Consider the following 24616-nt stretch of genomic DNA (forward strand, 5'->3'; position numbering starts at 1 on the left):
TCCTCTGAACAACCACTCTGGAACCTTAATTTTTAAGAGTACACTTTGCTCATTGCGCTTACGGTTTGTTATCGCTCAGACTTACAAAACTTTTTTTTCTTCAAATAGCAGTAGCGTTTTAAAACAGCTATTCCTGAATATGGAGGAATGGAAATGGCCCTTCAGAACTCTCTTTCAGTGTTAGGTTCGTTAAGTTATTTAGGTCTTAAAAGTAACAAACATAATTTGTCTCATCTTTATTTTGTCTGATACTCTATTTCCATTTTGTCAAATTTTTTCGTGTTCCATAATGTTAAAATGTGATTAGATAGATAGATAGATAGATAGATAGATAGATAGATAGATAGATAGATAGATAGATAGATAGATAGATAGATAGATAGATAGATAGATAGATAGATTACTTAAACTATGTTAAATTCAATCGTCAAAAGCTGCGATTTATGTATTAATAATTTTTTTAGTAAACTGGAAACTCAATCAACGCACACATTTGAATGTATTTGAATACAACACTGAAACGCATATACATGCTATTGAAATGTATGCTTTATAAACACTTTCAGCTCCACACTTGCGATTCAAAAGGACAAAATCAGATTAAAAAGTCACCTCGAGTGCATATTGAAATAGTGGTACTTGCATCTATTAGCATCATAGGTAAGAAAAAACACTGAACAGAATGCTAATCCGTGGATATTTGCCGTGCCAATCAACCAGATTTGCATATTGTTTAGGGTGTGTGACGAAGAATGCAAAATCCAAAGAAGAATCACGTCGACATGAAGAGAATTTGTCAACTCCACAGACACTGTACGGCTCAGGCTCTACGGGACCGATTTCCTGGAATTATTAGTCTGAAACAATAAACCCTTCTCGTCAGCAGTATAGTACTGTAATGTGTTCGTAACGTTTAAGGTGTTCTAAAAATTAAAAATCGCATACGTGACACTGACCTTTTTTCTTCTATACAGTACAGCAGGGACTGATACTCTCCACGACAATCACGTGGAGGACGCAGGCTTAATAAAGATACTGACATTAGTGACATATAAGAAACGAACACTGCACTAAATTTCATTTGAGAAAGCTTTTCTTTATTGCTGTCTATTAATTTGTAGCTAAAGATTGCTTTATATTTCAACTGCGTATAGAACACGTTCATTTGTATATTTTAATCCATACACCGCATTATTTAAGTGAACGTTTATACTAAGGTACAACTGCTTAAAATGTTACTTTGACTGCATTGATTTAATTTTTATGCCGAATTTCTAAGAATATGTTATGCACTGTTTCATTTTCTGATAGTAGTGTAAAGTTCACGCTCAATGTGTATTGTATTTGATAATATTCTCCATGGGCTCTAGAAATAACAAAAGAAACCTTTACCTTATCCGAAGGCCAAGATTGCTGAATAATACAGGGATATTCGGAGAAAGATTAAATGAAGTGTCTGTTCAGAGTAATTCTGCATCTGCAGAGTATGGATATAAAGGAGAAAGCTCATCCTCTGTAATTATCTTTAAAGCTTTTCTCTAGAGAGGTTACAAAAGTCTTACTAAGAGAAATATTCTCTAGAGAGCTGGATGTCTCCGTTGCAGTGTCAATCTAAATTGTTTACAGCACAGATAAACATTTTGAGTAATGTTTTTTTTTTCTTTTTTAAGTTAGTGTCTTATGGAAGATTCATTTATAATTACACATTAACCATATTACTAAGATTGTGTTCTGTCATCAAAATTCATTGCAAAAGTTAGAACTTCTATAACATTTCAAGGTGCTGAACAATGAATATATGCTTTCCTATTAAACCAATTATTCCACTGTATTCCCTGTTAACAAAACTACTTAAGAAAGACATCTATCAACTACAGCTAGTACAGAATGAAGCAGCAACAGTTCTAACCTAAAAAAGAAAAAGAACAAAGGAAATCTGAGCATTATTTTACTTGCCTTAGTACCCTGCCATTGTCTTCTTGTCAAAGTACTCTACAGCCAGTTTTGATTTTGGAAAGAAAGTAAACACCCCTCTCAAAAGTTATATTTATTAGCAACTCCAGATTGTGTGCCTAAGTTGCTACACTGTTACAAAAAAAAGATACCAAAGTGGTTCTTCAGAGTGCTGATATTTGGTTCCCAAAAGAACTATCTACATGATGGTTACAGAAACATCCATTATTGTAACAAGTTCCTTAAATAGCCATAAACAGATGAAAATAGATTTGTGAAATACCAATAGGTTCCTTATTTTAAAAGATATCTTGGTGCAGATGATAACACAGGCAAAGTTCAGGTTGTCTTGATCTGCAAGTATCCTGCTAGGTTACTTAGTGTACATTGTAGAGAAAAGCCAAGCAAAATGACACCTTTTATTGGCTAACTAAAAAGATTACAATATGCAGGCTTTCGAGGCAATTACATCTTGATTACATCTTGCCTGAAGAAGGGGCCTGAGTTGCCTCGAAAGCTTGCATATTGTAATCTTTTTAGTTAGCCAATAAAAGGTGTCATTTTGCTTGGCTTTTCTCTACATTCATAATGGCTAACACGGTACAGCACCCTAGTATTAGTGCACATTTAGATTTCTGTTTTGTCCACATATAGGGAAACGTTTTTAAAGCTCAAACAACAAATAAATCCTTCACAGAATAAAAATGGTAGTTATTTAGGCAATGGTTCTAAAAGGATATACTACACAACCCAATAAAGTGCCATTAAAGAACCAGTATTTTTAAACGTGTGTTGACTAGTGTCCCATCCAGGTTCTGGCTTTCATTTTGATATCCTGTTATGAGCATTATTGGAAAGATGTGTGTCTGTGGACACTATAATTCAAAAAGTAAATGAGCCGATTCTTATATTTTTTACAATTTGCATTTATTAGTCTTAGCAAATTTAGCTTTTGAGCGATTCCATCTGTTTGGCTTCAAGTTGTGAAGTCCATGATTTTTAATACCAGGATCAAAAATAGTCAAACCACTGCTCAAAAGTTCACAGAATTTAGCATATGCCTTCATGACACTGAAAGAAACCCCTTTCTTGATATGGCACTCAATCCATTGTTTGAGCATTGTCATTTTTGAGTTCAGTTTTTTCATACACAGTACTAAGATGGTATCTGCACATATTTTGTTAGGTTACACTGTATACTGGGCAAAAAGTATACTGATGGAAAAGGATATTTTTTGTTTATAATTTTTAGTTTAGTTTTCACAAAACACTCCATATTGTTATGTTTCAGTCTAGGTTCCTCCAATGGTTGGGGTTCAAATTTCGGTGAGGAACCACAGACATAATACAGGGAACATGGTAACACCAGCATGGATAAACAAAAATATCATTACATGCAAAACTAATAATAAAACAAAGAATAATTCAAATATATACAGAGGTAACATAATTAAGACAGACAAAATAATTACAAAATGTACAAGAAAGACTGAAAATAGGACTATGAAGGAAGCATAAGACACATATTCTTGGCACTTGTGTTTATTGAAATTATATTGTGCACAAGTTTGAATAAATTTTCATACTTTGCCTAAATAGCTTATTACTGTTACTGGTACTTAGAAATGTACAAGATGTCCCAAGATCTCAGGACTATTCTCCATTCTCATTGGTCTGCAATGTGTATCTGTTAAATTCAAAGTACTAGAAAAAAAGTTGTTGATTGAGATTCACCAAGATGTGGCTTCATTTGTGTCTCCTCCAGTCCACAGTGTATTCTACTGAAGCAGTAATATTCATGACCAGGTTGTTCTCAGTACATCACTTTGCTAGATACTATCCAGTTACATATGGAGTATTACAGCCTCAGTCCTGGTCTTATGTTTTCAAAATCAACTTAGAAGGAACAATTGTGCTGGAGACAAAGATACAGTCAATAAATAACATCCTTCCATGGTTATCTTTTTAATCTAGGTGGAGAAAGGCAAAATGTAGAGCTATAAAGATGGCTGCATTCAGTGACATTTTGATTTGGCATGCAAAGTGTTTGAGTCAATGAGAACGACAACTTTTTGCAAGTATTGTATGATTGCAGAAGTGGATGCCACGAAACTGTCATTATTCATACAAGCTAATTTCACAGTATGATGATTCCTTTCAGAATGCAGGTACAACACACAGGAACAAAGAAATGTCAAAATACCATTTTCAAGAACACAGTGATAACTGTAGCAAGTCAAAATATCATTTGCTTTGTAAATTTTAATATCTTTACATATTTTTCACACACCATGTTCACTACATTTATCTAGAAAGACAATTGTTTTCCCAGCTGCCAACATGGATATCTCAGCTTGAAGTTATTCAAATCAATAGATTAAGGTGTACTGATGACTTCACTGGTGCTCTTACCAGTAGACACTGCTTGCTGGTTTTGCTACAGATATCAGATATATTATATCAGGTATTCTTCACCACTGTTATCAGACTCAAAGGGAGTAGTCCAGTTTTTAAAAAAGTTATTTTGGTTTTGATTTGAGACTTCATGGTAGGAAAAGGACTTTCCACAAATATTTAATAAAGTATTTGATAGACACAGCCTATTAGCTGCGACTGGTGCTGGGGTTTTTGAAAGTACATACTTGGTTATTTCATAGACGGCTATTTATTGCTATTTAGTAGAATATGAGCACCTTTTGTTTTGATTGCATGTAGTGTGCCCAATGGCTTTTGTCTACAACGCAGAAACACAAAACGGAGGAACAGTGCCATGGCCAGACTTACCAAAGTCTAGATGTGCTGTGAAGTGGTACTCCACTTTAAAAATAAAAGCAGTAATTCATAATGATATTTCCTGTAACAGAAAAAAGATACATGTTAAAAGTACAATGATAGCATTATTTCAGTTCTTTATTGATTTTTCTTTTAGTTACAGTGATTGAATGGTGCCTATGACAGAGTACATTACTGCAGAAGAAATGCTATGAGGAAGGTATTAACTCACAGAGAAAGGTCAGGATGAGCTGGAAAATTTGCCATTTGCCCTAAGAAGATGACAAATTTACTATGGTTGGACATGTTTCATGTGATAGGGGTCATACTGTATATCTCTGCTAGCTTACACATAAATGTGAAAGGAAAAAGTGAGGGTACTCCTTCACAAAATGGTGGATATTTATTGTGCTCCTAAAATATCAGCGAATAGACAGAAAAAATGCTGCTTCTGTACTCAGAAAGGGATCTTGTACCTTTGTAATGGGTACTGCTCAAACATTCTGTCAGAGTACAAAAATGTCTGAAAGTCAACAGGAGCTACTAATAAATAATAAGCGACATCATTGCAATTGGTACTCTACAATTAATGCCTACAGGGGCCCCCATTAAGACTTGACAAGTAAACATTAGCCCTAAGTTCACAATTCATTTAACCACATTTCATACTCCTCTTGCCATCACATCATCTACTAACTACAAGTCGTTTATTGAAATGAAAGTTTAAATTTAAAACGCTGACTATAAATGGAATGTGAAAAGCAATAAATGCCACTCAGGAAACAATATATAAGAGATGGGTGACAATGTATAGTTATTGAGAATGTAATGACTTTCAGTGAGGATGATGGCCGAAGGTTTTTACCAGTTTTCATTGGTGTTCAGTGTTGATGACCATCCTGAGTGTTTATTATCCGCCATACTTGTATGACCATTTGGAGGATCCCTATTTACTTTTTTACACTCAATCAAGTCAAAGTATTGTCTCTATACTGACCACACAAGTAATAAGAAAGTCTTGTGTTTTTAAAATAACTCAGTATTTGGTGTGGCCTCCCTTAGATTGCAAAACCAGAGCAAATTCCTTCGGCATGCTGCTGTATAATTCTTCCAATTAGTCATGTGCTAAATTTTTTCAAGCTTCATGCATTATCTGCTACATCTGTTCTTTTGCTTTCAGCTGCTTTTTGTTCCTTTCCCTGTCCAAATGAAATCCACACAACTTCACTTCTTTTGAGGACTAGGATTTGAGGTGGTCAATCTAATTCCTTCTGCAGACATCTGCTACAAGTAGGGCTTGTGTTTGCATGAGGTCACTATCATGCTGAAAAATTAAATTTTTGCAAAAGAGCAATTTTCTCAGGGGTACAGTATGATGTATCAAAATCTGTCTATATTTCTCTGCAGTCACCATGCCTACTGATTTTGATCAGATCTTGCTGAAATCTGCCATTAACCTATTTGCCACCATGCTTCACACTCTCACTGACTCTTCTTAAAATGTAATGACATCTCTTTGAGAGAAAAAAATCAAATTTGGATTCAGTTCTTGAAAACGTGCTGCCCTGGGTTGTCACTCCATGTTTTCATATATTGTATTATTTGCCTGTTGCCCTTCTGCAACAAATGTTTCTTGAGTTTTAATACTGACAAAAATGTGCCTTTAGAAAATTTGTTCTCACCTACTCAATATGTACTAGGACTAGTCCCTTTCTAGTGCCACATATGGCAGGACATTTCTCAAAGACAACACAGGATCTGGCTTGCTTTCAACATTGATAACAGACAAAAATGTTACCATTGTGGAGCAAATCATAATAGAGAGGAGTGTAAGATAGAATTTACAATAGGAATTAGTCATTGGTCAGTTTACAGCCACGGTTAATGTATAGGTAAACATGATCAAGATCAGTCAACAGAATTCTGACTCAAGAAATAAAGCCTCACCACATCCAAAGTTTCAAAGATAATCTCGACAACAAAGATACATGACTGGGGGATATTTAAGAAGTTTTTCATAACTGGGGATAAAACTTGGATATATCAATTTAACCCAAAGTTTAAACAACAATTGAAGCAGTGAATGCACTGTAAAAAAATACTGTAAATTTACAGTAAATTACTGGCTACTAGTTGCATTATGTTTACTTTGTTTTACTGTATTATATGACTGCATATCACAACAGAAATGCAATACTATACAGAGACTTCACAGTAAACTGAGTCACAAAATTAATGTGATGTACAGGAGCAGTATGCTGCTGTTGAATTTGTAATTTCCTTTACTATTACATGATAACTATAATAGCACTGCTATTTGGTAGCCAGTAATGTGCTGTTTACCTAAAAAATTCTACTTGAAGATATTGTGGAAAAAAATATCTTAAACTTCAAAGAAAAGTAGTAGTAATTTATAAATCATTTTATCATTAAGACAGACTGTGGCCTGTTAGGAGCATTGCAGCACCCCAAACCCCAGACACAACTTCACAACACAGTCCTGGGTTCAAATGAAAGGCAATTATTTCAGACAATACCTCCACAGCATTTCATTTTTATTCCTTCTAGACTGCACAGCAAGGAATACATTTCTCCTTCTACACCTCCTCCTGACCACCCACTGGACACAGGCGGCCCTTTTTATTCCGGACCCAGGAATACATCCGGTGTCAAGGAGGAAGTACACTCGGGTCAGGCGGATGCCCCTGAAATTAGGGACAGCCCTCTCCAGCAGCTCCCTCTGTCTGCGCCCAGGGAACCCAGCAGGGTTGCCCCACAAGATCGCTATTCCCAACAAGCCCTGTAGGTACAGGAATACTGGTCCAGGAATTGCTGCCACCCATTGTGTCCTAGAAGCATTTACTCTTGGGAGACAGTCTCCCACCTGTTCATCCCTGCCAGGTAAGGGTCCAGGGTTTATCCCTACTGGGATGTCAGCCCAGCTCTGCCATCCGTTACACGGGCATTCAGACCATTATTTTCATCCACTGCTAAGACTACAATGTCTAGCACTTTTTTTCATATTGTCTGGTGGAAAAGGAAAGGTTCCTTTTGTGATGTAGAATGTGCAACCAGTTAATCAGTTTATCAAAAACAAAAAAAAAAAAATACTTCATCACAATAACCAAAAAAACCTTCAGTACACACAGAAAAATAAGTTTGCTAGCCTTCTTTAAGTTTTGTTTTTCATGATGCAAAGTTGTGGGAGTCATCAGGAGCAATTTATAGTGTTGCTGCAAAGTGGGTGTTCCTTATGCAAATATACCATCTTTATATAAATGGCCAATATAACTTTGCAGCAGTAGAGGAATCATTGATAAAATGAGTCATACTCATTGAAATAATTAATTGATATTAACAGCTAAAACACTGCTTAAATATACAGTAAGTGTGTGTATTTATCAGGAATCATTGATAAAATGAGTCATACTCATTGAAATAATTAATTGATATTAACAGCTAAAACACTGCTTAAATATACAGTAAGTGTGTGTATTTATCTATTTAATAACATTGTTTTAACCATTTATTGCATTTGTTTTTTTGGCTGTGAAAATGCAGTATTTTTACAGTATTTTACAGTATTTTTTTTACAATGTATTCACTATTTTGCCCAAGATTTACTTCAGGTTGAGTTTTGAAGGTACCTAAAGTTCTCTCCTTCTGTCCACCTCACAGTTTGGTCACTGATTACTTTTGGCTGTGGTTCTGTGTGAATAAAACATTGTAATGTTTGTACAATATTAAACAAGTATCCATTGATGTCCTTGTGTCCTAATTCACTTTTCACCATCATCTTATCACACATAGAAGTGTAAATGTGCCACAATACAACATGGACCAATCCATATATCATTTTACACTATTTGGTGTCTTACTGCAGAAAATGGCTTAGCCTTCTGTGATTACGTGATATATGTTTCAGTACAGTATTTTATTGTGACAAATTACAGTTACAGTAATTCCTTTCAAACGTTGGTAATTTTGTACAGTGTAACTCATCAGCCTTAATGCAGTCTGACCTTAATTTAGTGTTTTAATAATTCATTTTTGAAAAGGCAATAAATAGATGGTATAACACTTTAAGTGTTATTTTTCTTTAAAATATAGTAGTACCCCATTGGAATTAGAGTTTGTAATTGGCCTTTGCTAAGCTGAAATGTAACCAATCATGTTTTACTTTGTAGTTAGCTTGTTCCAGTTGATTTATTAGCGTTTAAATATCAAAGTGTGGCAAACTCAAAAAAAAAAAAAAAAGTGGCCACAATAGTTTTTCTTACTAATGTAATAAATCACCTAAAGTGAATACTATTTGGTAAACAAAGGGTCCCTGTTTTCAATTGGACCATGAAAACAGACTGTGGAATGAGCAGTAATTGGTAGGAGTATGTTTCACACTGAACTGGTTCCGTCAGGGTTGCGGTAAAGGGACGAACTTCTGCCCACGCCTCAGACACAACTTGGACAACAAACTGAAAGTGGTGTGCTCTCGATGCTTCTCCACTTTTCCTATTCCACAGGGCCAAAGACCTGGATTACGTCACCATTGAGGGCCAGTGGAGTTTAGTTCCAGACCTGGTTGATGTAGCTCATCCTCTGGTGGAGGCGAAGTTCGCATATACTTCGGGATTTGCTGCTTTCGTCATTTCAATTGCTTTAGCCCACTAGTGGGGCCAGTAACAGATTCTGGGGTCTCGTCTGTGATCTGCTTTCACTTGAGTAATTCAGGGAAGTGGATCCAGTGATATCAGAACCACAAGATCAAGGTGAGCAGATACAACTGCAGTCAAGACAACAGCTATTGGGCGTTCAGAGAGGGTGATCAGACCTCGAGGAGAGTCTTGATTATGCCAAAAGGAGAGACACAGCTGAGGGATACGTCATGACAATGGTGTGCAAAGAAAATGGTGTGCAAAGAACTCATCAGGGGAATCAAGAAAAATTTGTATAGACTCAAAGACACTGAAGCTTTTCAGCTTGCATAAGACATCGCAATTGATCAAGAGACTGACGCACTGGAGCCTTCTGATGAAGAGGGATGTATTAACTATATACTTAAGTATATACAAAGTAATGACTTGTCGAATTCTGATGATGAAGGTATGAGCCAGTTATTAATGTTAAATGACCAAGTATGTAGAGTTATTGAAAATCGTGATTTAGTTGGCCTTACAAATGTGGTAACCCAGGCACAAGACACATGCACAACCACTACGGTAGTGCATGCCACATGACCGCACACTGAATATAGTACAGATTCTACCATTACAGGCCAGAACATAGAGCAGCACTTGGTTTTCCATGATGGGCTGGGAGGGCAGCCTCAACACTTCAGAAGCATAACTAGCACTGAGCCTGTTGTGCCTAACAATAGAGATGTGCCAAAATCCCTCCCACCACAACTGTAAACACTACCACAGGCAGCCCCAAAGAGGACAGCCTCTCTAAGCGAATTCCCTTATCTTCCACGCAGGGAGATTAAGGTACATGAGGGACAGATTGGTGACCACAATTTTGATATAACATATAGTAGTATTTGCAAACAGATTGTTGAGGGCGTCAGGAAAGGTTTCACCGAGACATTCCATTGAACCTGAATGGAACAATGTCTTGCATTATTTTCCTAAACTGCATTATACACTTGCTACACTGTTGCTCTCCCTTTTACTTTAGCCAATAGCTTTTCTTCCTTATCTAGCAATACATCGAAGCACTGCTTTTGCTTCACATTGTCATATCCAAGTTTATTACTATGGATAAATAAAACAATGTTAGTGAATTTACCCCAGTAGCAGGATGAATGACATGGAAAGCTTTAATCTTCCTAACAAGTTGGATTCAGCAATTCCACTAGAAGGACAAGCTGTTTGCTACTTGTCCTTACAAGTGTGCTGTGAAAATTCTCATTTGTTGCATCCTGTACCTCAAAACACTTAACTCAGGTTCTGGTGATTCCAAGAGCTTTGCATTTTTAAGAGAATATAGATTGAAAAAAACATCTGTACAGCCTTTGGGTTGAAAATAAATGGATGCTTAATAGAGAACAATAATAATAATAAACAATAATAGAACAGACCTATAAATACCTGGGAGTGCAGCTGGATGATAAATTGGACTGGACTGCCAATACTGATTCTCTGTGCAAGAGAGGACAGAGCCGACTATACTTTCTTAGAAGACTGGCGTCCTTCAACATCTGCAATAAGATGCTGCAGATGTTCTATCAGATGGTTGTGGCAAGTGACCTCTTCTATGCCGTGGTGTGCTGGGGAGGCAGCATTAAGAAGAAGGACGCCTCACGCCTGGACAAACTGGTGAGGAAGGCAGACTCTATTGTAGACATGGAGCTGGACAGTTTGACATCTGTGGCAGAGCGACAGGCGCTCAGCAGGCTCCTATCAATAATGGAGAATCCACTGCATCCACTAAACAGTATCATATTCAGACAGAGGAGCAGCTTCAGCGACAGACTGCTGTCACTGTCCTGCTCCACTAACAGACTGAGGAGATCGTTCCTCCCCCAAACTATGCGACTCTTCAATTCCACCCGGGGGGTGGGGTAAACGTTAACATTTTTCAAAGTCATTTTTATTACTCTTACTATTAATTTAATATTGTTTTTGTATAAGTATGCTGCTGCTGGAGTATGTGAATTTCCCCTTGGGATTAATAAAGTAGATAGATAGTATCTATCTATCTATCTATCTATCTATCTATCTATCTATCTATCTATCTATCTATCTATCTATCTATCTATCTATCTATCTATCTGTCTGTCTGTCTGTCTAGAGTGGAGAAGGAAATAAACCATCATCAGAAACAGACCAAGGATCAAAACAAAGAAGACAGCAGATTAAGCATCAGACTAGGAAAAAAAAACACAAAGTCAAAATCAATTTCAGGAACCAGAAAGGGAAATAGAACAGAACTATTAAAAATTCTTTTAAGAAAGTATCCACAATTTAGGACACCCTGGAAGTGCTTGATGACACATTTTATACAAACTGCATCACACATTTCTGGTTTTACCATGATAGCAACAAGAATGACAGCAACAATAAACAAAACAGTCCCAATATGATTACTACTGTAAAAGGCTAAATGAATTGAATATATGTGAAACAATATTAACTTTATTAAACCAAAATCGAAGTATTTCAGTTTTATAGGGTTTGGTGCATTGTTTCTTAATGTGAGCGTATGATCCTATAAGAGCATGTGTTGCTGTAATGTCAGTTAGCTTACATTCTTCCTTCTCCCTTTAAATTGTCTTTCTTAACAGTGCCGTCTTCCTCTATCCATCCCATTGGTAAGCTAATTTACATACTTTGTCATATTCTTTTACATTACATTGTAGTCTTAATACTATTGGCAAGCTCTGAGAAGCATTACCAAATTCTCCTGTTGGTCTCTTCCCTCTGCCTTCTTGTTCTTTCCTCTGCCCTCTTGTTTTTGCATTCACAATTGCTGATCAATAAAACAGTGTTGTTCTTCATTTCAATCTTACCAGCATTATGTCTTCCATCTACTCCTCTGCCAAATGGTGGTCTAAGTTAAGGTTTCTTTGTTTATGTTCTCAAATCATGTTGAATGTAAAATTAACCTATATTATGCATTCTACCTTAGACTATGATACTTTGGACACTGGGGTACCTTACCAGATTTACAATTATATAATTTTGAGTACACCTTCTGCATTATTTGTGTTATGATTTGGTTTTATGTAATATTTTTATTTTATGTTTTTTTCTGGACTGTTTTTCACCCATTTTGGGGGTTTCAAACATACAGAACTTCCATCCATCCATCCATTTTCCAACCCGCTGAATCCGAACACAGGGTCACGGGGGTCTGCTGGAGCCAATCCCAGCCAACACAGGGCACAAGGCAGGAAACAATCCTGGGCAGGGCACCAACCCACCGCAGCATACAGAACTTGATTTTGATTATTTCTTTTTTCCTAAACTAATTATTTGGAGGTGCTGAAATATATTGCATTTTTGTAGACTTATTTTTGCTTTTTATGGATGCTGTCATTTTGTGGCTTAATTTCCATGATGCAGTGAACAATTGTTAGGTGGTCCAGTGTTTGAGGTTGCAACCTGTTAAATCATCATTGAATTGATATAAAAATTAGCAGTACTGGTTATCCAAGCTTGTTGTTTGATGCTTCAATCTGAACAATATGTAATTGGTTATCTATTTACATTTATATTTATTTCTAGTTTTATGTGTTTCTATTTCTTATGCCCTTGGAGGAGTGTACCATTGTCTCCTATCCAGGCTGGCACACCCATACATTGATATTTGGTCCATGTCCTTTCTTGCCCCAGAGCAGTGAGGGTATCAGCTTACTTGCAGATATTTAAATATTCGTGACCTGCAACATTTCCGTTACAAACTCTTGACTTATTATTGTTGAGAATTTTGATTAAGGATCAATATGCTTTATTATTAGTTTTAGTGCTTGTAACTATGAAATGCCTAGGCCTGGAGCAACTTTAAAAAGACACCATTTACTTTGTTAAAGAGGCCGCTTGTCCTTCTCACTTGCTTTGTTTTGAGCTTCTGTGAGTCAAGCTGTGAGACAAGGTCATCATGCTCTTTGAGGAAGCAAGCACGTAGATTTTGTTTTAAGAATACAAGTGTAGGACCTTTGCATGTGTGATTAAAGAGCATGCTCTCAAGCTAGCACATATAACATATAAGCACTCAAATAACATTTAGAAGTATTAGGGATCTTCAATACCTAAGGCAATAAGATTAAAATACAATATATCATGATATTAGTTAGATTGGGCACTATAGGGGCTTAAGAGTTGATTGTTGAAAGTTAGGAACGTTTTCCTGAACATGTGCCGTGATGTAAGCAGTAGCTTGGCCTCTGTCAGACCACTGTGCAGCTGCTTGCCATGACTTAATGGTGCTGGGCTCTTATATTAGCATGCACATTTATATTTAATTTAGCTAGCACTTAAGTTTATATGCCTTGTTATTTGTTTTAGAGCTATTCTTTATTAAAAGGAGTTGCTTGACATCTTTTTAAGTGGCTTATTAATTAAAGGCACTATTAATTAAAGGCCATTGCTTTTGTTTTTAATATGGCCTGTTTGCTTGCTTTTCACTTGCCTTATTTTTTAAGAACCAATGATGCTGTGTTTTTGAGGGAACAAGATTTTGTTTTTTGGACATGGTAAATCTGCTGGGCATTTTGACTCACCAGAGTCTAAACAAGAATTTTAGAAAAACCTTCAATGCCCCAGACATTAAGGAAAACTAAGTAAACTGACATGCTAGCACATAAACACTTTAAACATATAAACATTTTAGCATTTAAATTTATATATTAAAGCTTATGAAAATTTCAGATGGTCAGATTAAAAGCAAGCTGTATTGTGTTAGTTTTGTTGAATTATGTAGAAGCTTTAAGAATTGATTATCAAGGTTAGCCCCTGTATTGGTAAGTCAAATCGTATGTAGCTGTGCCTCACTGGCTGATGACCCAGCTGTCTTTGCTCTCAGGCTGTAACATTGGCCTGTATACTGTACATACGTACATTCTAGATAGCATTTACATTCCTATGTCAATGCTTTCTCATGAATCAATATCTTAACTAATCAAGGTCAAAAAACACATGCTATATCAGCTGGCTTTGAGCAATATAAAAATTTAAGGGTTCATTAATAAAGGCTTTAGTAAGGTGCTTGCTGACTCAAGGCATCTCTCCTGCTTTCGGCTGCAGCAGTTTAGCTCTTATCAGTAAAGCTGCGTGTTGTGCTTACCAGCACTGCTGCCTCTGATTTTAGTCTTACTGGATGCTGGTGCAACAAGCAAGAATTAACTGAACAGTTCATTTTTTAATATGTGGCTCCCCATTTTTATTATCTCAAGATTGGGAATGTGAGGAATGTAAAACATCATCAGATGATGGTTATCTCCGGGCCAGGTGGCAGATATGATGTTCGAGTCCTAATGATTTTTATGCAAAGAGTGATTATTATTAGGAGAAAGAAGTTTACAAGGCAATTGTTATGAAAACAGGTACAGCACAAGGTCATTATTATGACGATAACTTGTAAAGTGGAGGACGAGAATTATATACGAAATGGGGATGTTTTTGTGATTAGAACTGAAATAAAAACTAACCACAAACCACCAGACTCATTTCATGAAGTGAGACAGGCTTTATGTGCTCTGCAATTTTTTTCTGTTCTATGCAATAAAGTCTTAAATTCTGAATGCCTTTCTGAAGACTCTGCTCATTTTTTCTGAAGATTTCTCAACAACATTATACCCTCTCCTTCCTTCTTTACATTTAGTTATTTGGCTGTCACCTTTATCCAAGGCGACTTACATTTATGATAAAATTGGTTAAATTTCTTTTTTGGTTTTCCAATTGGAGCCCAGGCAGGTCAAGTGACTTTCTTATGGACACAAAGTGTCAGTAATGGGATTTGAACCTGCAACCTTAGGGTTTGAAGTCTAAAACCTTAACTACTACTTGCTCCTCGTGTTAGAGCTGGGGGGTGTTGGGAGGGACTTGGGGGCTTCTTTTATGTTTAATTTAAATAATACATATTTCAGTTAGAATTACTTATTATTATTTACTTTATGTATTTCTTTGGATCAACAGAGATTGAATACAACCAAATGATCTAAGACAACATAATAGAGGCATAATTATGTATTACAGCTTTCATTCTTAAATGTAGAATAAGTGAGTCTTTAGCCTTTACATTAATGTGAGACCAAATTTATCATATGTTTTAGTAATCCTAACTTTGTTTCCAAAATTTGTCAGTGTTTTAGTAATCCTAACTCAAATTTTAATAATGAGGCCATTGCAATTTAAGTCCTGTTGGTTGTTGGACTTCTTAGATAACAAATTGGAGAGAGCCAGTCTTCTATGGGAGCTACATCTGCAGCAAATGCCAGCTGACCCAGCACCTTGAGCACAGGGTCACTGATCTGGAGGAGGAGCAGTTGGCTGGCCTGCATTGTAGTATAGAATTGATGGACCTGGCCCAGATGTCCTTTAGAAAAATAGTGTGCACCCCTAAAGTGGCGCGGGAGGAAAATCCAGACCAGAAAGGTAGAAATAGGTGGGTCACAGTCACAAGGCATAAGGTAAAGGGTGCATACTGTCGAAGGGGGCATCAACCCCAGAACTGGAAGTCTCAATTCATTTTTCGGTGCTTACAGAGGTGGACAGTGCCTTTGATGATTCTGAGGTGGTAGGCAGGGATGAGGAGCACCAATGGGACATTTCAAAACCAGTTCCCTGAAAGAGAGACGTAGTGATAGTCGATGATTCAATAATTAGGGGGATTGAAGCAGAGGTTTGCTGCGGAAAGTCTTGCACGGTGTGTTGCCTTCTGGGTGCACAGGTGGGAGACCGCCCTGAAAGGGTGGATAGGCTCTTGACAAGAGGGGTTGATCAAGTTGTTATTGTCTGTGTTGGAATAAATGACATATATAAGAGTAGTCTGTCAGTTCTATGATCCAAATTTAAAGAGTTAGGTGCCAGACTGAGGATCAGAACTGACAACATAGTCTTCTCTGATGTTCTGCCTAAGTCGTGTGCCAGTCCAAGTAAGATTAAGAAGATTAGAAGGCTTAACATGTGGTTCAAATCTTGGTATAGAATAGAAAGGTATAGGTTTATGGGGCGTTGGGACTCCTTTTAACCATGACAGGTTATATTTGAACCAGAGGTGCATCAATGTATTGGGGAGGCATATGAGTAGGTTATTCAAGGTTGTTTAAATTAGGAAATGGGGGGGAGGGGCAGAGAGTTTAGGACAAGCCAGGTTTAGAACTGCACATGGAGGAACAAACAACAGTGTAAAAATGAAAATGCATAGTAATGTAAATTCTAACCCGCTGTTTAAAATTTAAAAGCAAAAGGAGTACAAATTAAAAATAGCTTGCCTTAATGCTAGAAGTATGAAAAATAAAACAAGTGAGTTGAAGTTGTATGTAGAGGAGCATAATTATATTATAGCAATAATGGAAACCTGGCTAAATTAAAATGATGGGGATGAGTAAACATAGTGGGATACACATTTAAACAGAAAAGGAGGTGGGGTTGCTGTTTTTGTCAAACAGAATTTAACACAAATCCTCTTCAGCTTGATGAAGAGCCCCATCTTAGTGAGGCATGTGGCTTCGCCTGAAAAGCATTAGGCAAAGACACCTGATTGTAGGAGTGTGTTATAGACTGCACAATCCAAACAGTAATTTCAACATACATCTTTTTAGAAATAATAAAAAGGCAAGTTTACGGTGGGGGGATAGTATAGACATGGGTGACTTTAACTATCCAGATATTTGCTGTGATAACCTTGCAAACAGTGGAGCACAAGAGCAGGAGTTTATAGAAGTAATCGGTGACTGCTTTTTAACACAGTATGCTAAAGCACCAGTACAGGCTGAAGCTTGTCTAGATTTAGTAGAAGGCAGATAGTGATTTAAATACATTGTCTTACCCTCCTTTAACCTTGTTTAAACAACTAAGGTCTCCATTAAGTATCTGAGACACAACTTAAAGAAAACTGATCCTCCACAAAGCAGGGACTGGTTATAAATGATATCTTCCTGTTTGGAATTTTGACTTCAAAAAACATTTGTTATTGAGAGCTGCTAAAATCAAGGAAAGATTTTGAAGGCACAGAAAAAAATGATTAAATCCGTTTATAAATTGGACAGATATTTCATACACAATCCGTATATTACTAAAAAGCACCTGTAGCATTGTTTACAAAAGGGTGAGGTCCACAGGTCCACTGTACATCAATAGCTATTCCGAAGTGATCCACCTTGTTGTCATTAAAAGGAAACATTTCCTGTGATCTTTCATGACCTCATTACAAAGTCAACATTTCAAGAAAAAAAAACTACATAAACAAAAATTTTAATAGAACAAAAAAAAATTGACCACAGCCACAAAAGATACATTTTGAGAAATAAAGCAAAATACCTGAATGAATCTGGAAAAACAGTAAAAATTTTATTGGATCTAGCAGGTCATCAGCACATGAAATATAGTTCTAGTTGAAGAAAGAACATAATTCTACTAAATATCATACTAAATATCAACAAATCCTAGAAGCTTATGACACAAAGCACAGTGACTAAAGAAAAAAACATTAAGCAATACAACTGTCAAGAATTATCTTAAAATCAGTCATGAAAGACATACATAAACACAGTAAATAAGCAGGTAATTGAATGGCCTTTATAATCCCAAGACCTGAAAATTACCAAAATAAAAAAACTCAGGGACATCTCAGTGATGCAGTGCATGCATGGAGACCTAAGAATATATCTTAGCTCATCAAGTTTTACAAGGAAAATCTGGGGGAGATTGGTGGATGCTTTGGTTGGAATTATAGGAAAAAATATTTTTAGATGACTCCTAGAAATATTTTAAGGATGTTATTTTAACCAAATGAGTGTAGATTTTAACTGACAATCCAGCTGCCAAATTCTTGCAAGTATACATGTACTATTTAATTGTTTTAATGTTCTATTGTATTGAATTAAGGAAATACAGTAACCCAGCCACTGGGGTCACAGAAGCCAGTGTGGTCTTAGGACCTGTCCCAAGCCTGGGTAAATTGGGGAGAGTTGTGTCAGAAAGGGCACCTTGCATAAAACCTGTGTCAAATCAAACATGCGGATGAGAAACAAAATGTCCATACCAGATCAGAGTCGAGGCCTGGGTTACCAACAACCAACATCGATGCTGCTGTCCAGAAGGGTATCAGTGGAAACTATGCTATTGCTGGGCGAAGAAAGCAAAGGAGAACAAGAAGGAGAAAATGGGTTCATATACAATGGGAGCGGAAGAAGGGAAAGAGTGTGGAGTTCAGTGTCGGAATTTTTAATGTTGGTGCTATGTCTGTCAAAGGAAGAGAAATAGCCAATATTACAGAGTGTAGAAAGGTGGATGTACTGTGTGTACAGGAGATCAGGTGGAACAGGAGTAAGGCGAGAACCATCAAAAGTGGGTGCAAACTATTCTAACATGGTGTGGACAGGAAGAGAAATGGGGTAAGGGGTAATTCTGAAGGAAAAGTATGCTAGGAGTGTTTTAGAGAGCATAAAGTTGGAAATCGAAGGGGTAATATTAAATGTTATCAGCACATAGGCGCCTCAAGTGGGATATGAGATGGAGGAGAAAGAAGATTTCCAGAGTGAGTTAGATGAAATGGTGACAATTATACCCAAAGAAGAAAGGGTGATGATTGGGAGCAGACCTTAATGGTCACTTTGGCAAAGGGAAAAATGGTAATGAGAAGTTGATGGGTAGGTATGTTATTAAGAAGACAAATGATGAAGGGAAGATGGTAGTTGATTTTGAAGAAAGGATGGAAATCGCAGTGGTGAATACATATTTTAAGAAGAAGTAGGAACACAGGGTGACTTATATGAGTAAAGGAAGAGATTAGAGACTGCATTTTGGTGGCAGGGGATTGCACAGCTAGACAGCATTGATTGGTGGCATGCAGGATAAATTTTGAGGTGAAAAAAAGGAAGTGAGTGAGAATGGAGCCAGGGATCAGGTATAAATAATACTAAGTGTGCAGTGAGTGAGTGAGTGAGTGAGTGAGTGAGTGAGAGAGAGAGAGGGAGAGAGAGAGAGAGAGAGAGAGAGAGAGAGAGAGAGAGAGAGAGAGAGATATTTGATTTTTCATGTGTTTCAGAACAATATTCCAAATTTCTTTGGTAGTAAGACCATAAATGATTGGATTTGCAAGTGGCGGCAAAATAACACATAAAGTTCCAATTGCTTTTATAGAATTTGGTGAGAAATTCGGAAATCTTAGAGCTACAATAAAAAATAACAGATATTTCCAAATATAAAATAAATTGTTAAATGAGAAGAGCACGTATGGATTGCTTTACTTTTGCTGTTGTTTTCTGTTTTCAGTAAGCATGCAATTAATATTTTAGTATATGTAAATACAATTGTAGAAAATGATACTGTGCTAAAAAAATATGTGATAAATAAACCATAAATATTGTTCACAGTAGTATCAACACAAGATAATAAATATAAAGCTCCATTAAAGCAATATGTATGAACTATAATAGATCTGCATCGTGGAAGTCTTAATATAAGAGAAAAGAGAATAAAAAGCAACACAAAAACTACTCCCTAGGCGATAAAACAAAGCTTAATTGTGGTCCTGGTAGTCATAATCGCATGGTATCGCAAAGGATTACAGATTGCAAAGTATCTGTCCATAGCCATAACTGTTAATATAAGCTGAGTAGCACTTCCGTATGAGTGAATGCAAAAAGCCAGAATGACACAAGCTTCAATTGATATTAGTTTATCATCAGTAATCACCCGTACATCAACCTGGGCATTAGAGCAGTGCTTCCAATTAGATCACAGATTATCATATTGCAAAGCAACATGTACATTGGTTTATGAAAATGGCGATGGAAAGCAATTACAAATAAACGTGTTAAATTGCCAGAAAGAACAAAAATGTACATGGCAACAGAAAAAATAAACATTAATACTTGAAACTCAGGTGGAAAGCTGAAACCTTCCAATATTAATATTGAAGAGTTTTGCGTTGATCATTCATGCTTAGATAGATGAGTAGAATGTGTTCTGAAACACAAAAATAAAAATATTTCACTACTACTTCAAAAATAAACAATAATCTTATTAGAAAAGCTATACTGTACCGAGTAGAGCAGTGAATTATCATAAGCCAAGCATTATACAGAGTGCATGTTCAGATTTCAGAAGGAATATTTCTGTATACAGGGTTTGTTTAAATGCAGACTATTGTATTGTCTAGCTTAAAGATAATTCTTTCAGAGAAAGACTGTTCAATGTTTCTTTAACTTCAATGAATACTTTGATCTCTCAGTAGGTAAAAAGTAAAAGAACGTCTTAAAGTATCAGTCCTTTTTCTCTGATGAAATATCTACTGTACAAACTTATAAATGAGCCTGCTCCATAACTGTTAATTTACTCCTTAAAACTGTTTTCATGTAAATGTATAGTCATATCATAAATATGAAACATAAAGATGTGTTATATTGTAATTAGTCAATAAGCACCGTTAGAATAAAAACACTTGCTTTAGAAGAGTATTCTCAATCTATTTAACTTTGGCTTGAAATAATTCAGAAATATGCCCATGTATTGTTATTTTTAACTAGAAAGATGTTTTGTTTAACAGTGTAATTAAATCTGAAAAGCATGTTGAGCAGAGAACACCACTAGCTGTGAGATGAAAAAAAACAAGCATTGTCTACCTATTCAGGCATCATGAAACATATTTTCATGTAGAGGATTATAGACACAAGTATTCTATTCTCCAGCTTGAAGTTTTATATTAAAGAAAATAAATGTATAATTCATGTTTAAAGTAAAGGACTACTGTTGATCTTGAGTCAATAAAACAGAAAAACAGTAAAGAAATGTGTTAACACTGTTAATCCTGTACATTTTTCTATAAAATTAAATAGCCGCATCTGTCAAATTAAATTATTTGCTTACTATACTATTTCTAACAAATCAAAGCTGCTATGTTACTGCATAATAACATCAAAGTAAACTTTGAATTACATTTTAAAACTGTAAACTAGAATACTTAAATTAAAAAATGTTATCTGAAAAAGTATTCTGAATCTCTCTAAATTAACCAATAAATTATCCAGGAATGTACATATTCCCTGTCTTAGTATTATAAACTTTACCTGGAGAAATACATTAAAAGTGTGCTTTTATAGGAAAACAGCTGTTTTATTTTCTTTGTTTCTGTACATGTTTTTTCTTATATAGACAACACAAAAGAATTACCTTATTTCAAGACAAATAAGCACCTGCAAATACAAATACAATATAAACCTATAGGTTCAAAAGTGCACATAACATCTTCACCTACATAATTTCCTTCCAAAATCACACCTTCTCTATTTATATTTTGTAAATTACAGATTCATACAAACCACCAATTGAGATGTTTGTTTCCATGAAAAGTTACAGTGGTGACAGGAGAGTTTCTCGAGAGAAAATATCTTGAGAGACTCTCATTGGCTTTCTGTAAGCTCCCCAAGCAAGCTGCCTTGAAAGAAAACAATTATATCTCCTCACCACTTTTAGAGAAGATGCCGTGCTTTCACACATTTCAGCCTATTTGGTTTCAGTCAGAAAATGACAAGTACTGTACATCCAAATTTAGATAAATATGTTTGTCATGAACACTAAATAACTGAGAAAAAAAAATGGGTAAAGAAAAAAACAGCATCAAGTACAAGCCAGGAACCAACCCTGGACAAGGCTCCGGTTCATCACAGGTCCAAGTTGCACACCCTTTCCTACTCACTTTGACAGGGTCTATCACTCTAACATGCACAGTCTTTAAATGTACATTATAATGCACTTATGTTTAATTTAAACAGTGCTTAGTTCATTAGAAATCTAGACATCTACTGACCTATTTATTGACAATGTGAATTCATCATTTGAAAAACTATGCCACAGCTATATACTTCAGTAAAATGGCCCATATTCTATGTACAAGTTGAAGATATTCTTCAAAACAACCAGTTAACATTTACAATCTTCCAACAATATCTATGGCTGAGCCTATACAAGTCAGTCATGATGAAGGTACAACCTATTTACAAACATTACCAATAAATTGCTTTTATCCACAATTTATTTCAAGAAATTACAAATCTTTTTACATATACCGTTCAAATTGCAAGGAGAGGGGTGTTGAGTTTGACTTAATTCAATTCTATTTTCAACATCAATGTTTATAATATAACATTGTTTGTATTTTTAACATCTATTTTACATGTTGAAACACAATTTATATGTTCAGTAAAACAGGGAATAAAGGGAAACTGAATCCCCAGTGAAAACCAACAAAGACACATTTGAGACCTGTAAACTCCACCAAACAATATCTTGGTGCAGGATTCAGAAACAGAACTCTGGATCCATTATGTTGGAGCACTAACTAACATGCCTTAATGCCACCCTCTAGTTTATTAAAAAATAGTCATAACTAACTCTTTTTTATGAAAGGCTAAAAAAGAAGGCAATATTACAGCAATGAATCAAGTCACAATCAAGCAAAAAGGTCCAGCTATCTGAGAATGAGTAGAAACCATTCCACCTCATATTTACTTTTTAGCTGCCATCTTTTTAAATCCTTCAAGTTTTTTTCTGTCTCTCTCAATTAAGCTGTGCATTTCTGAAAACTTTATTTCAGTTTATTTCCATTTATGGGTGTCATTTTCGATGCATTTAAAAAGTTGTATTTCTTTCATACAAGGAGGCTCCACCCCCTGCTCGCTTCGCTCGCCTACCCCCGGGGTTGGGTAACCCGAAATACACTGATGAATGTATGAGATATATCGAATTGTAAAGGTGTAGATGACGAACAAAGGAAGTAAAGAACCCATAGCATGGCACATTAGAAGGACCTATTGGAGTACTTCTTTATACACAACATTTGTAGTAAAATCGTTGATAAAGTGCATGAACTATTGTAGGATCTATTGTAGTCAATAATGTTTTTACTTTCAGGTACATTGTTAGTTAGAAACATCCGTAGATATTCAGGATATCCATCTAAAGGAGGCAGTCTAACCTGACCCCTGTGACAACAACGTGTAAACTCATTAGTTGTATTGCCAGTTGTTTCTTCGGGGAAGTTAAGTGAATGACAATGACAGCAAATGATATTCATTAATCCTAATGAATGTTCATTAATAGTGGACGCACTTAAAACTAAAAAGCCCTCAACCTGGGTGGGACGCTACAATACGTTTGAATTTTACTGTTTTCATATTGTGTACCTCTGTCTGCATGTGTATCTTCAGACCTCAATTTGTCCTGGTATTTTTTCAATTACATCTGGTTCTGATGATTAATCACCTTTTGTTATACACTTTCTATGCGCTGAGAGCACATGATGTGTGTGTACCATGTGCTTTTAATTTACACGATTGATTATTTTTTGATTGGTGTGCTCTTATATATTCCGTACTATCTTTGTGGACCTTTGCAGACCCTGTAGTGTCTTAACCTGTGCCTGCTTTGCTTCCGCAGTTTCTGACACTTGTTGTAGGTGCCTGCATTCATTGATCTTATCCAGGTGGGCTTGTGTGTGTATCGTTGAGCTGTATTGTGTTTGAATTTGGTGTAAAGCGTTCAGCGGTTTGTACAATCCCAAGCAGCACATTATTCCTAACTTCACTGACTTCCTAACCCCAAACACAACTTTCTAGCACCCTCTTCAATGCCCCCCCTATTACCGCATGAAATGAATACCCCGCTATCAGTCCTCCGTTCTGTTCTCCGCCTTCCCTCAATCGGACCTAACAGTCACTAAAAAGCAAAAAGCCCTCAACCTGGGTGGGACGCTACAATACCTTATATATTCCGTTCTATCTTTGTGGACGTTTGTGGACCCAGTAGTGTCTTAACCCGTGCCTGGTTTGCTTCCGCAGTTTCTGACGCTTGTTGTAGGCGTCTGCCTTCATTGATCTTATCCAGGTGGGCTCGTGTGTGTATCGTTGAGCTGTATTGTGTTTGAATTTGGTGTAAAGCGTTCAGCGGTTTGTACAATCCCAAGCAGCAGATTATGCTACAATACCTTATATATTCCGTACTATATGTTTGTGGACCTTTGCGGACCCGTAGTGTCTTAACCCGTGCCAGCTTTGCTTCCGCAGTTTCTGACGCTTGTTGTAGGCGCCTGCGTTCATTGATCTTATCCATGTGGGCTTGTGTGTGTATCGTTGAGCTGTATTGTGTCTGAATTTGGTGTAGAGCATTCAGCTGTTTGTACAATCCCAAGCAGCACATTATTCCTAACTTCACTCCGCAGTAGTGCCACT

General features: G+C 36.3%; 1 protein-coding gene across 1 annotated transcript; it reads right to left on the minus strand.

The window, feature by feature from the left end:
• Positions 1–1904: 1904 nt before the first annotated feature.
• On the minus strand, positions 1905–20236 carry LOC114651021 (olfactory receptor 52D1-like). The gene is made up of 4 exons (XM_051926152.1): positions 20085–20236; positions 19938–19971; positions 19745–19889; positions 1905–1909 (listed from the first exon to the last, which is right to left on the minus strand). Exons 1-4 carry the CDS (start codon positions 20234–20236, stop codon positions 1905–1907), a joined length of 336 nt encoding a protein of 111 aa, XP_051782112.1.
• Between the last annotated feature and the right edge of the window lie 4380 nt (positions 20237–24616).

The sequence above is a fragment of the Erpetoichthys calabaricus genome, chromosome 4, assembly GCF_900747795.2.
Source record: "Erpetoichthys calabaricus chromosome 4, fErpCal1.3, whole genome shotgun sequence".
Taxonomy (NCBI): domain Eukaryota; kingdom Metazoa; phylum Chordata; class Cladistia; order Polypteriformes; family Polypteridae; genus Erpetoichthys; species Erpetoichthys calabaricus.